The 13,046-nt window shown below is 53.2% G+C and overlaps 2 protein-coding genes across 2 annotated transcripts; one reads left to right on the forward strand and one right to left on the reverse strand.

The window, feature by feature from the left end:
* Positions 1–147: 147 nt before the first annotated feature.
* Positions 148–5,220, forward strand: NECHADRAFT_104137 (uncharacterized protein; the record flags this gene model as incomplete). The annotated part of the gene is made up of 7 exons (XM_003051715.1): positions 148–242; positions 309–1,153; positions 1,193–2,423; positions 2,469–2,718; positions 2,804–3,638; positions 3,690–4,363; positions 4,414–5,220. 7 exons carry the CDS (start codon positions 148–150, stop codon positions 5,164–5,166), a joined length of 4,683 nt encoding a protein of 1,560 aa, XP_003051761.1. The 3' UTR covers positions 5,167–5,220.
* Positions 5,192–12,226, reverse strand: NECHADRAFT_60233 (uncharacterized protein; the record flags this gene model as incomplete). The annotated part of the gene is made up of 3 exons (XM_003052157.1): positions 5,192–6,737; positions 6,793–7,385; positions 8,139–12,226. 3 exons carry the CDS (start codon positions 12,224–12,226, stop codon positions 5,335–5,337), a joined length of 6,084 nt encoding a protein of 2,027 aa, XP_003052203.1. The 3' UTR covers positions 5,192–5,334.
* Between the last annotated feature and the right edge of the window lie 820 nt (positions 12,227–13,046).

The raw sequence follows: 13,046 nt of genomic DNA on the forward strand, positions 1-13,046 counted from the left end.
AAGGAGTCAACTTTTACGGCGACGGCTTCAGGTTGAATTTTGGGGCATTGAGCTGGTTATCTTTGAGTGAGTCACCTCTGTCTTGAAACGAGAAGCAGAGTTCACGAGACTCGCGTCATTTCTCCGTCGCAGAATTCATTCGCCAGGATGAAGGATACGGCGCAGCAAGTTGACGACTTAATCGCCAACTCCAACCATATCTCAAAATGGGTCGAGGAGCAGCCAAGTGAGAGCCAGGCAAGGTGCGCAATTCTTCTGACTCTCTTTTTTTTTTATGTATGTATCCTAAAAAAGACATTTTTCTGTAGTTGGGCCCAGTCAATCTTTGCGAGGCTTCTCGAGGGTGCTTCACAGCCCAGGGGTGCTTCAGGCAACTCTTGCGTAAAACTCTGCGGCTTCGTGGAGCAGGCTTCAAAGTCGGGGTCCCAGGATCTCCGGCTCTGGGCCTTTTCCAGGGATATCACCATCAGGCTGTTTGATTTCTATGTCGAGTGGAATGAGTCGGACAACCACCGTTCGATGAAGCTCGTTCTCGATCTGATTCCCCAGCTCATCAGGAGAAACCCAGACGAGGAAGCAGGTCAAGCGACAAAGTCTGCTATTCTTGACAATCTCGTGTCGATTGTGACAGGCAAGTCGACAAAGCCTCTCGCCAAGTCTGCCATCAAAGCCCTGGACCACCTCGTAACCAAGGATATTGTCACCCTGGAAGAGATTCGAACCAGCTATGTCACCCTCCAGAAGAAGGACCCCTCCGTTAAGGCGCTTGAAATATGGAAACCGTTCATCTTCGAGTTGTTCCACTGGATGACACTTCACTTTGTGTGTCCAACAGCTGGGAGATTCATCGTCTGCATTTACCGCGGCTTGAGACAACGAGACGGCGAGACGCCAGTCGAGTTGACCGTCGAGATCTGGCACAAGTGGCTTCTGGAGGCTGTGAACGAGGAGCCTTCGATCCTAGAGTCTATCAAGAATTACATCTTCCTACCCCTGTTCAAGGCTGACAAGGCCGAGGCCTTGGAGTTCCTGAAGAGAATGAACGAGCACGAGGCAGTTTCTGCAGGTGCCGAGATAGACCTGAATCTCCCTGCAATTCTTCAGTTAGCGGCCTTGGAGATCGGAAAGAAGGTCGGCTTAGTGGAGGAACCTGGTAAGTTTGAATACCCCTTATATTGATACTTGCTAACAGTAGCAGCATTGGGCGAAGACAAGACGACTGATGGCGAGTCATCAATCGTACTCGATGAAAAGGTGCTAGAGAGTGTGCTGGCCCATCCTTCACATGAAGTTCGATCTCTTGCCCTTTCTCTACTCATCAGTTCTCCGTCGACAACAAGGCCATATTCATCCACCGCCTTGGACTTGCTGCGCAAGCACTTGGCAACTTACTTCGCAGACTCAGATGCAAAGTTCCGAAACGAGGTGGCTGGAAAGGTGCGAGATATGTTCAAGAGAGTACGAGGTGCCATCTTTGTGCTCAAGAAGAGCATACCAAGAGCAGCCGCTCGGGACCAAAAGGGGCAGCCTGGACAGACAGAGATGTCAAAGCCCATTCTCTACCGAACCAACCTAATCTCACTACCGGAAGCCCAGCTTGTTGATTGCTTGGACTATCATCAAAAGTTCCTGTTCTGGTACATCGGCTTCTTGTGCAGCGAGTTGACGCCGACGGCCTCTTATCAACGACATGCTGCTTCACTAAAGGCGGTGACATTTATCCTCCGAATGGAGGGTGAAAAATCAAAGACATGGGAAACTGTAGATGATCAGGAGCTTTTCTTTGATCTGTTCAACGGTCGTTGGCTTCGTGCCTTGTCTGATCTGGTCATGGACCCCTTTGACGACATTCGATCTCACTCGGCCACAGTGCTCAAGAGAATATTCTCTGATGAGCGGTACAGAAACTTTCACCTTATGGCAACGGGGGGTAAAGTCAATCCTGCTGAAGAGCTTGCAGAGCTTCTCAAGAGGTCTGATGAGCTTGCACGCCGGACGGCGAGAGCAGATCACTCAGATGGTGTTGCCAGGGTTTGTCAATTGCTTTACCGGTTCTCCCAGGACGAGCAACAGCGACTTGATCTTCTTTCGAAGCTTGTTGGCGGTGTTCAGGAGAAGCTGACAGTGGCGGAGAAGGACCTTGGCCGGGCTGTTCTGGATGCTCCTCTCCACGGTGACTTTGCTTCTCTCTGCTACACGTGGCAGGTAGTCTCTGAGCTTCAATTTTCTGAGACCGAGCTACAGGCTGTGCAAGGTCTGCAGGATTCGCTCGTGACTTGCTGCGAGCGAGTCTGGGCTGCGGTCCGGGACATTCTCTGCGATGACTCCCCAGAGGGCCATCTCCCCCAGGAACTCGAGGAAGTAGATGGACTTGACACGAAGGACGTCCTGAGCTACAGTTTCCGATCAGTTCATGAATCAAGGTATGTTATTAAGCTTTCGCGTCTCAGTTATTCAGGCTAACACAGAGGCAGCAACCTTTTGCGAACCCTGATCCTCCCTATCAAACAACGATCCCGTCAGGGCAAGATCTTTCCATCGAGGGAGGTCTACGAAAGGATAGGAAATCTGACATTTACCCAACTGGCTAGCCTTAGACACCGTGGTGCTTTTGCTACTGTTGCCTTGACCTTCTCAACCTGCTGCCAACAGGTCAAGCATCTTGATCAGGGAGAGGCCGGCGCCGAAGGCCCAGATCTGCTAGAAACATGGTACAATGTAAGTCAACACTCCGTTTCAGTCTTTCGCACCCACCGCTTCGTTTGATGAACGCGATTCTGTTCAGGGGCTAACCCCTATTTAGGGCACTTTGGATGCCATCTACGCTCAGGTATCAACAACTCGACGGTCCGCCGGAATCCCATCCATGATGACGGGCGTGCTCTCCGCCAACGCGGTCAGTCCTTCGTTTGATCAGGTCATGGCCAAGTTGATGGAGATTGCCAGCCAGGAGGCACGCGCCGCCGAGACGGACGGCTCCAATCTGCCCCAGGTGCACGCTTACAACTGTCTGAAGGAGATCTTCAAGAGCTCGTATCTTACAGCCCTTGGAAACAAGTCCGAGAAGTTCTTGACACAGTGTCTCGAGCTGGCGGCGAATGGACTCAAGTCAGAGCTCTGGGCGATCCGCAACTGTGGCCTCATCCTCCTCCGCAGTCTCATCGACTGTCTGTTTGGATCCCATCAGAGCAAGGCTATTATGGAGGCTGGCTGGGACGGTAAAGCCAACCGCATCTCATATCATCGCTACCCCTCGCTGCCAAAGGTTCTCCTGAACCTCCTCAAGTCAGGCCATCAGATGATGGCGGTCACAGCTACAAGCTCAGCAGCAGCCGAGTCTGTCTTCCCAGCACTCGATATCATCCGGAGAGCTGGACCCCCTGAGCTTCTCCGCGAAGAACTTCAGGTGCACATCGCCAAGTATCTAGCCAGCCCAGTCTGGCATGTACGGGAGATTGCAGCCCGAACTCTTTGCTCGTGTCTCTTGCACGATCTCTGGCTGGACACTATCATCAGTCTGGCGGCAGAGTCTGTTCGTTCACCGATTGGCAACGTTCAGAACCATGTTCATGGCGTTCTTCTATCTTTGAAGTACATTATTGACAGGCTTAGTGAGGTCATGCCAGAGCAGTTGCAGCGTAAGATCTACATTTTTGACGAACGAGACCAACTGCTTACACATTCTACAGACGATACCCCAAAGCTTTCAGGCTTCCTCATAGAATACTGGCGTGAGATCCAGTCCCTCGACTCCCCAGAAATTGCCGCAGCCTATCTCGAGGTTGTAAACCTCGTACGGGTCCTCCCCAGACCAAAGGGCGTCGCTCCCCTCGGATTCGAGTTTCCAGAGGATAACGCCCGGGAGAGCGCTCTTCTCAGGGGTCAGCGTGTCATCCACGAAGTGCACTCTATCTCCGAGTCCAACGATCCGGTTGACAACCTCAACGTTCTCTTGCTGAGCAAGACTCTGGGCGTCAACACCATAGTCGCTGGCCTCGAGACAATCCCCAAGCTATGGCGTGCCTCGAAGCTATCAGAGAGTCAAGTGAACGAGCTCTGCAACCTGTACCGAGACGTTTGTCTCAAGATCGGTCCCGCAGAGCCTAGAGTCATTGCCCTGCAGAATCTGACAGAAATCTTGGATCAGCTACTCAAGATGAAGAACGTCGGAGCCGTTTCGCCGACTCTGCTCTCCCAGATCTGGGATAGCTTGCCATTGAGCTTATTGAACCCAGCCCTCGCAAACGCCGTGATAAGAGCCAGCGGCTGCATCTCGGCCATTCTGAGAAAGTCACAAGCTATATCCGCGGCTGGTCTCCAGAACTGGGGACATATGATGGCCGATGTTGGCCTGGATGACAAGGTTTGTAAGAGTCACTCTCCGTCATTTCAACTGCTGACACTTTAAACAAGGACTTTGATACTCGTCTGGCCGCTGCAGAGTCTCTTTGCTCATTCTTCGTCGGTATTGAGGATGAGCAAGACTGGGCACGCGAGGAGCATCTCCCGGCACTACTCGCTTTGTACGACTCACTCAACGATGACGATGACGATGTCCGAGACGTTGGCTCTGCTGCCGTAAAGAGTATCCTCGGCCAAGCCCTCGTCCCTGTCGAAGCCGCCAATCGTCTCCTCTCATGGCTTTCGGAACGTTTCGGCCATGACTCAACTTTCCGACAAGTTGTTGTCCGTAGAATCATGGGCGACGCCCGATTCCCGACCCCTGAGAGTCACACGGCGTCTGTGAGCGACCAGCTGCAGAACGCCATGAAGTTTGATGACTCGCTCTTCGTCATCGAGGAGCAGAACCTTTTCGTCGACGAAGTCAGGGAGACACAACGTTGGGTCTCTGTCTACGAGAGCTTGAATTGGGAAGCCAAGGATCCCGCTCTTGAAGCGTTGACCGCATGGTCAAATGCTGGCGTCGACGAGCTGCGTCGTCTTGTAGGCGAGGAGGACGGTCCTCTCGGATACAGTTCCAAGCCAGAAGTCTTTGCAATCCTCTCCCGCGTCGTCTACGCTTCAGCCGCCCTAGTGAAGGAGAGGCGTCACCCCGACGGTAGACTGCTCGAGGGCGTCGACAAGTTTGGCAGCGCTCTACGAGAAGGACATGGGCACATGTCGGGTCTTTTACTACAGCCTCTGGAAAAGACTATAGACATTTGACGCAATAGAAACAGTAAAAAGAACAAGAAAGAAAAATAAACAAGTCGTGAATTCATGTTATCTTGCTTCACAATGATCCCGCCTATCCACAACGCCTCGCAGTAAACCAATCTGGCCGTTACGCTATAGTGTACATTCAAGTGTTGCCTCATCCTTCTCCGATTCCTTCTAGGGTGTCTCGATGCCCGTTCCAGCTCTCTTGAGACTCTTGAGTGACGCCGTAGAGTCGGACCTGTCCACCAGCCCCATCTTACCCAGCTTGCGGACCAGCATTGTATTCTGAGCTTGGAGTTCGCCAACCTGACTCTCAAGGAGATCAATCTGACGACGTGCAAGATCTCGCTCAGCACGAACTCGCTCCAGCTCGAGGGAGAGATTGTTCTTCTCCTCCCGCTCCAGAGCCTTGCGTCGGCGTTCCTCAGCTTTGCGTTGCTCCGCCTCACGCTTCTCCTCGAGCTTCTTGATCTCGCGACGATACTTTTCCTCTTGCTTGGCTACCTCCTTGTCGTGCTTCTCCCGCATCTTGGCCAGCGTGGCAGCGTCCTTCTCTTTCTCGCCTTGCAGCTTGCTCTGCCGGCGCTCGTGGAGACGGGCAACCTTCTCGTCTAGCTTCTTTCTTCGCTGCTCAAGCTTCTTAAGCTCCTTGTCGCCCTGTGTCTGTGCTTGGTTCGAACGGGATGTCTCGGATTGCGACTCGGTGATACTGTCTGGGGATTTGTTCTCTGCAGTTACGCTCCTCTCCAAGGCGGATGCAAAGCTTCGAATGGACGAAGTGTCACTTTCATCGTCGTGATGTTCTTTCTCGATTTGCTGAGCTTCATAGGTGCTCTCATCGGTAGAGGCCATGTCCGATCCGGTTCCCCATGTCTTCAGTAGTCCAGTAGGGAGATATGAGCTCGCGGCGCCGATAGCACCAGCTAACATGCCGTAGAGTCCGTTACTACTCGGCATCATTTCATCTTGGCTCGGGTGCTCATCAACAGGGTCAACATTAGCCGTAGGAATGTTCGGAATATTTGCTGACTTTTCCTTATCCAACACAGGCAGCTCAGTCTCTTGTGGTTCGACGACCGCGTTGGGATCTGGAAAGCCTTGCATCGCCTTGGACGTCACCCATTTGAGGAACTTGCCAGCATCACCAACGATGCCAGGCGGCGTTCCCTTCTCGATGAGGAAACGTGGTACGCTGCCACCGGGATCGCTTCGGGTCACCATGAGCCACTCGATAGCTGTAGGGAAGTCGTCGGTGGGCGCTGAACCATGGCCTTCGCTATTTGGACTCGGCCTCCTGGGCTCGTCCCGGGTCAATAGGTCTGCTGACGACAAAGATCTCCTGGAAGCATAGTTGTCAATGGGGACCTCGCGGATAACTTCAACCGATTCGTAGTAGCCACGGATAATGCCCTGGCGGGGAGGTGATTCTGGATGATGGCAAGGCTTGGATACAATCATAAACTGCCTCAACGGACGAGAACCATCAGCGAGCTTAACGGAGGTCTCGGATGTTAAGAGCAGAGTAACAAAGTCTCGCGGAGCAGTCGGACCCGGAAACTGGGCGGAAAGTTGAAAGACTGTTGGTAGTATAAGTCAGCATCACGTTGTCCGAGTGGGTATATCACGACTTACCCTGCAGTCTACTAGCATCATCGATGTCCTTGTCCTCGACACGTTTATCGGCCCCGATACCACGGATGTTGCCACTTCCTGGTGATCCCTGTATCTTCATCGTCTCGGCAAACTCAACAGAAAGGCCTGTCTTCCAGTCGTCGAACGACAGGCCCTCGTGAACGCTTCGTCGCGCAAACCAGGCCCCGCGCCCATCTTTAGAAGCCAGCTTGTAGACATTAATACCAAGAGGATTCTCCTTGGCATTAACTTTCACTTCTTTCCACTCCTTTCGCAGGTCCTGAGCCTGGGTGATGGCCGAAGCCTTCTGTCTTTGCGATAGTGCTCGTTGGATATCGGGGCCCGAGGCGGCCGATTCGGTCTTTGAGCGAGCCCGCCCTCCGCCACTTGGGGCAGCTCTCGTAGCCGGAGCTGGGATCGATTCGATAACGGTCTGTGTTTCGGAAAATATGTCGGCGAGGAAATCTTTGAGGTCATCTTGGGGCACCTGATCCCAGTCGACAGGACCCATGGCCGCGAGCGGTTCGTGATGGCTCGCCATGGTTTTGATAGTGGTGCGTTGTTGGTATGTAGGAGGTTTCGGTACGGGCTCGCTTGCAAGGAATAAAAGAAAAAGAGAAGCACAAAGAAACAAGCAAGGAAAATCGTTGTTCGTGAAAAGTCGATACGTCACTGACAGTCCAGGGAAGAGAAGATGTGTTACTGTATAGGCCAAGAAGAGGAGAAGAGGATGACCAAGCCAGAAGAAGAAGCAGGATTAAAGGTCTTTGGAGGTGATGAGACATGATCGGCAGCCGTGGAAGCCGGAGGGGCGTCTTCACTGACGTCAGCCAACTAGGACACTTACCTACCGCTAACCTAATCCACTTGAAAACCCGTAGGGCGAGCTCGCTCTTTGGTCGTTCTCGCTCTTTCCTAGCGCCCTAATTAGCGCCCGAGACGCGAGTGGGGGGGGGGGCATGGGCCTCGCTCTCCGGGTCGGTCAGGGCGCCCCACGCCGGAATACGCGGACCTACAAATACAAATACCAATACGAAAACTGCTCCGTATCCGCCGGGACCGGTCTTCTGGAAACCTCCTCTGACAAATACGGACTTGCAGCGTATAGTATAAATAGACAACACTCGGACAACCCCTATTCGCATTCGGACCTCCCCTGTTTCATAAGCTTGGATTAATACAATTGATTGATTGATTGCTTGCACAAATAAAATCCGCCGGCCAAGGACGGGCTGGTATTCCCCTTTCACTGCTCGCTTCTTGTACACCTCTGATCCAACATGCCTTCAATATGCTAAAGCTTTACTCCTCCCGATTACTCCTGAAACGACTCCGATCCATGCTACGATGTTGACAACCTCCGCTCCCGCATCACAACCTGGTAATCTTTCCTACAGCTCCCGCAATAGCTGTCGCGCCATTGCTCAAGTGCTTGTCTTCGCTTCGCCGTTGTCTGCTCCATCACCTTTTGTGATTCTGATCCCTTCTTCTGCTTCTTGCTGCGATCATCCGTCTGGAGCATAATGTCCAGCTCATCGCACAGCGACTTTTCATCCACCAGCCAGTTCTCCCACTCCGACTGGAGCATCTCCCGCTCAATGCTGTTGACAACTCGCATCGCCACCAACAAATCATGTCGGTATGAACCCAGTCGCTGTCGCGTTCGTCGTAGTCGGCGTGCTGTGGCTTGGCTTGTGGCTGTTGATAAGCTGGCTCCGGCATCCTCCCATGGCATGTCCATATCCGCGGCATCCAATAGGTCTTTGAATGTAGTAAAGCATGTGCTGTTTTCCGGGAATGACAATGTCTGGCCAGCCCCTGACGCCTCATCCAAATCGGCAATGTAAATAGCCTTGCTCATCATCAGGTTTGGTCGAATTCCAATACGTTGCATGAATCCGGCTGCCCTCCGTTCACCCCACCACGTTGTCACCTCGCTCGATGTCAGAAGCACATTGGTGAGTGTGCTGAATCCAAGCAAAGCGAGGATGATCCACTGAGCCGTGATAATATTAAACGCCTTGCGTAGAATCGCAATAGCACCCATGATAACTGATGATACTGCGCTCTCGCCCAGAGATCGAACTGTCTCGAATATCATGGTGGTCAACGTTCGTGGTTTGATGACCTGCTTCTTAGCTGAGTCCGTCGCACCGGGTCTGAAGACCACCACCTCTGTCTGTTGGCCGATCTGTCCATACACTTGGATTGCTCTGTTCGTCCGACTTCGAGGTCCGAGTTTGCGGACCTGGTCTGTGGCAACTTCGGCAAGCTCTTCAGCATCACTTGCGGCATCGCGAAGCGCTTGACGCTCCACCAGATTCTTTGACAGAGCCGGAAGCTTGGACCAGTCAATCTTGGTGTAGATGGCAAGCTTGCACTTGGATTTGGCCACATGTGTGATGACGATCTTGGTGATGACCTTGAACCAGCTTGAGTGAGGTAGATGCCACGCCGTTTTGACGTGTGTCACCACGTATGTGACATGGTCACTGAATACGTCAATGATCTGATAGTCGTTGACCTCGGCCTCCTTTGATCGGCCCAGGACATCCTTGTAGTCGACCTTGAACTGGAAGTCCCGTCTCATCCTTCCCTGGTCAACTAGTACCCATGGGCCCTGGGCAATCTGCTGAGCACGTCGCTCAAAGTAAAGCTTCGGGAACACAAAGCTCTTGTCGCCAAATAGAACATGGAAACACGACTTTGCGCTGATCTCAAAGTTGCGCTCGGCTGCCATCTCCTTCATACCTTCTGGCTCGTAAATAACTGGTCGAACCGGTAGGTGAAGCTTGTGTATCTGTCTGGCCCTTGATTTCGAGGCGCGCATATGGGAGCTGAAGTCATTTCGCCTGTTTACCGGTCTTCCTAGCCAGGTTCCATCGTCCATCGGTGTATTGGCGGAAACTTCTTCCCAGCTCTCAACGCTGGGGCTTGGTCGCTCAAACTCTTCCTTCTCAAGATTGATCAACGCAGTAATGGTTTCCTCAACGTCCATGGGTTCCTCAGCCTGAAGGTCGTCGATCAACAGGTTCAGACGGGTGTGGAGAAGACCCAACTCTTCCAAGAAAACCTTGATAGTGATCCTAGTATACCCAGTGTCGTTGGAATCATCGCCCAGATGCAAGAAGATGAAATCGCAGTCCTTTCCTGGAGCAGCCGTCACCTCGGCAATGATATCAAGGCTGATGCTGTAGGCTGTGACGAGGCCTATTTGCTGTCCGTAAAAGTACATGTTGTCAGGTGTGACATAGATACGGCCATCTCCAGCCATGTCTGGTTTGCCAGGTCCACGCTCAGGGGAGCCAGTCCAGGCCGCTCGGAAGACGAGCACAAGTTTCTCCTCCAAAGGCGCATCCGGGAACAGCAAACGAAATTGCGCATGCTGGGCCCTCAACTCAGGGGGATAGTTGCGTGGGAACAGCTCACCAGTCTGTTTCCGCGAGATGCCCTTGCCAAGACTAGCCTGTGAACTTCCGGGAACCACAACTCCAATAGGGTCGTCTTCATCAAGCCTAGGTAGAACGGGTTGGGTCGGCGTGTTCATGGCACCCCAAAGACTAGTTCCCCAGTAGTTGGCAATGACGGAAGCTGGGAGCTTCCTATTGCTCCCCACAGGGCGACGCTCTCCCGCAGCCAATACGGCAATGCGACTCAAGCCTGTCATCGAGGGAGGCTTAGCTAGAGTAGCTGGAGCCAGAGTGCCAGATTGGGTGTCGACCGATGGCAGCATGCTAGGCGTTTGTCTGAAGGTGGAAGAGCTTGCTGGAGCATTTGAGTATCCGGGTAGAAGAGTGTGGCTGGTGGACATGTTTGAAAGTCCAGGAGATCCTAGGCTACTTCCCTGGGCAGCCTCAGAACCTGCTTGACTACCAAATGTGGCCTTGCGGTGAAGATCAAGCTTTTGGATAATCCTGGCTGCATGTTCACGGCCACTTTCACCCTCCTCTCGTGCCAAGTCTCTTCCCAGGGCCGTGATGGATCGGCGAGACAAGCTGCCATTAACATCAAAGCTCTGCCTCGTGCTGAGGTTACCATCTGTCCCAGGAACTGGCAGCGTACTTGTTCGCTCGAACCCACTCCCAGATTCGTCGTAGATACCAATCTGTGCATCGAGTGTCTTGGCTGAGAATTCTGGGATGCTTGGCGGTGTAATGGAAAAGGCGGGATCAACAGCACCAGGGAGGGTAGCGTTGTTTCTGTTCATGCTTGTCTCGAAGGCGTTCTTTTTGGTCACCTCAAAAACCTCCAGCCACTCCGTGAGTTCGCCTTGTGTCTCGGCTTGAAGGAGTATCGTCTGGCTCTTTGTCTTGACCTCGAAGCAGAAACGTCGATCCTCGGCCACCGCCGGCTTTGCGTTACAAAGCAAAACTCCAATCTCATCGCCCTGGAGAACTCCCAGCGGACCTGGGATAAGCCAGCCAAAGATACCATCGCGGCAGTAGTACCACCTCCTGATCCACGTATGTCTTGCGGGTTTGCCAGAGAGTGCGCGGAGGAACAGCCAGCCTTGCTTCTCCGAGATGACAGGGACACCCTCCTTGAGGCGCAGGGTGACGGGACCACGGGTGCCGAGAAAGGGGACAGTCGAGGTGCTGTAGTCTTCGAGCTCGCGGGACGGCTTAAATCCTGCGAGCGCGCCCTCTGCAAGATCTCGCCTGGCCGATTGTAGTTCACGTCTGAAAACCATCTCTGAAGCTCCCATCTCATTCGACCAGCCCTGGATTCGTTCCATCTCGTGATTCCACCGAAAGGCGTTGCCAACCGCCTCTCTAGTGCGCTTCAGCTCCTTCCATCTCTCACTGCAGATCCTGACAAGTAGCTTGTCCATGCTGAAGCGTAGCTGGGGAGCAAGCTGGCAGTAGTCCATGGACGCCTTCAGGTATAGCTTTCGGGTCTCGAACACGGCAAAGGCGTCTTCGCGGAGAGCTGAAGGTTCTTTTGTCTTTGACTGACTAACGTAGCGGGCCAAAGTGGTGTCAAAGGTTCGCTGCGCTTGTTCCATAGCTCTCCTGCACTCCTTGAAGTTCCTCAGGTCGCCAACAATGAACTGCCGGATGGGATCGACGATAGAGCCATCCATCTTCTTCATAGTGCTCAGCATTTGAATCCAGTATTCGCGCCAGCCATCACCGACCCTCTTGAGGGCCAGAAAGGTATAGTCGTTGTCAACAACGCCGTCGGCGGCCGAGGGCATCATCTTGACGATGTAGGTGTTGACGGTCTCTTCGAGGGCGAGGAAGTCGTGCAGGAGCTTCGAGGTGGACTGGACGTAGCCGTTGAGCCATCGTTCGATGGCATCGACCTGCTCACCAAAGGTGGTGGCGGTTACTCGAAAGGTCGGGGAGTCGAGAGCGGCTTCGTTGAGGCCAACGGGGATGGCGCGGCCAGCTTGCATGGTCGCAGTGCCCGGTGTGCCCGGTGGTTCAGGCATGATGAATGATGAATGATGTTCAGCGCCTGACTACAGCTTCAGTTGACACTGAGCTGTGGTCTTTATGGCGCGAAATAATATGGCGGTGGGAGATGGAATGATGCTGGTAAGATGGTGGTCGATAGGATAGGTCGAGCCCTTGTTGTTTCCCATGTTGACGTAGCACCCTTGCTCGTTCGTACCTTCCTCTCGCATTCGTAGAAGGCCCCCACATCAAAGTTACGGACGGAGTTGGAAGGAAGGTGGTCTCAAGCCACAACTACTAAGCGCAACGGGAAACCCCAAACTCCATGATTACCGGCGTACGTACTACGTTTTTCGCCTACGGACAACTGAACGAACGGAATACGCGGAGCTTTTAATACCTACCCTGGGAACTGCGGAGCTTCCCCTCGGTCAAGTAATCTCGCTGCGGAAGCAGCCGTCAAATGCGAGGGCAGGATTACGCAGCCATGGGAACGAGGGAAGCCTTCGGACACGGACAAACTCAAGCAACGCGTGAACGCGCCAACTACATCACTTTTGAAAACTGCTCAACAATGGCCATGCAAACGACTAGTATTTTGTTGATTCGACGCGTCGTGACTGCTCGTGGTTGAGACCCGTCAAGAAATGACGAACAAGCCTGCAGCCAGCTCACGCCGATTCTACTCCATGACAACAGATCTTTCAAGCCATACAGAGCGACAAAGCCCGTGACGGCCCTCGCGGATCCTCTAGTCGCCGTGACACCCCGATCCTTCAATTTTAACGCGTGGGCCTACCAGCAGTTAGACCTGACTTCTGGGATTGCAGAGCAGAGTTGATGGTTTATCTACCT

The sequence above is a fragment of the Fusarium vanettenii genome, assembly GCF_000151355.1.
Source record: "Fusarium vanettenii 77-13-4 chromosome 4 genomic scaffold NECHAsca_3_chr4_2_0, whole genome shotgun sequence".
NCBI classification, from domain to species: domain Eukaryota; kingdom Fungi; phylum Ascomycota; class Sordariomycetes; order Hypocreales; family Nectriaceae; genus Fusarium; species Fusarium vanettenii.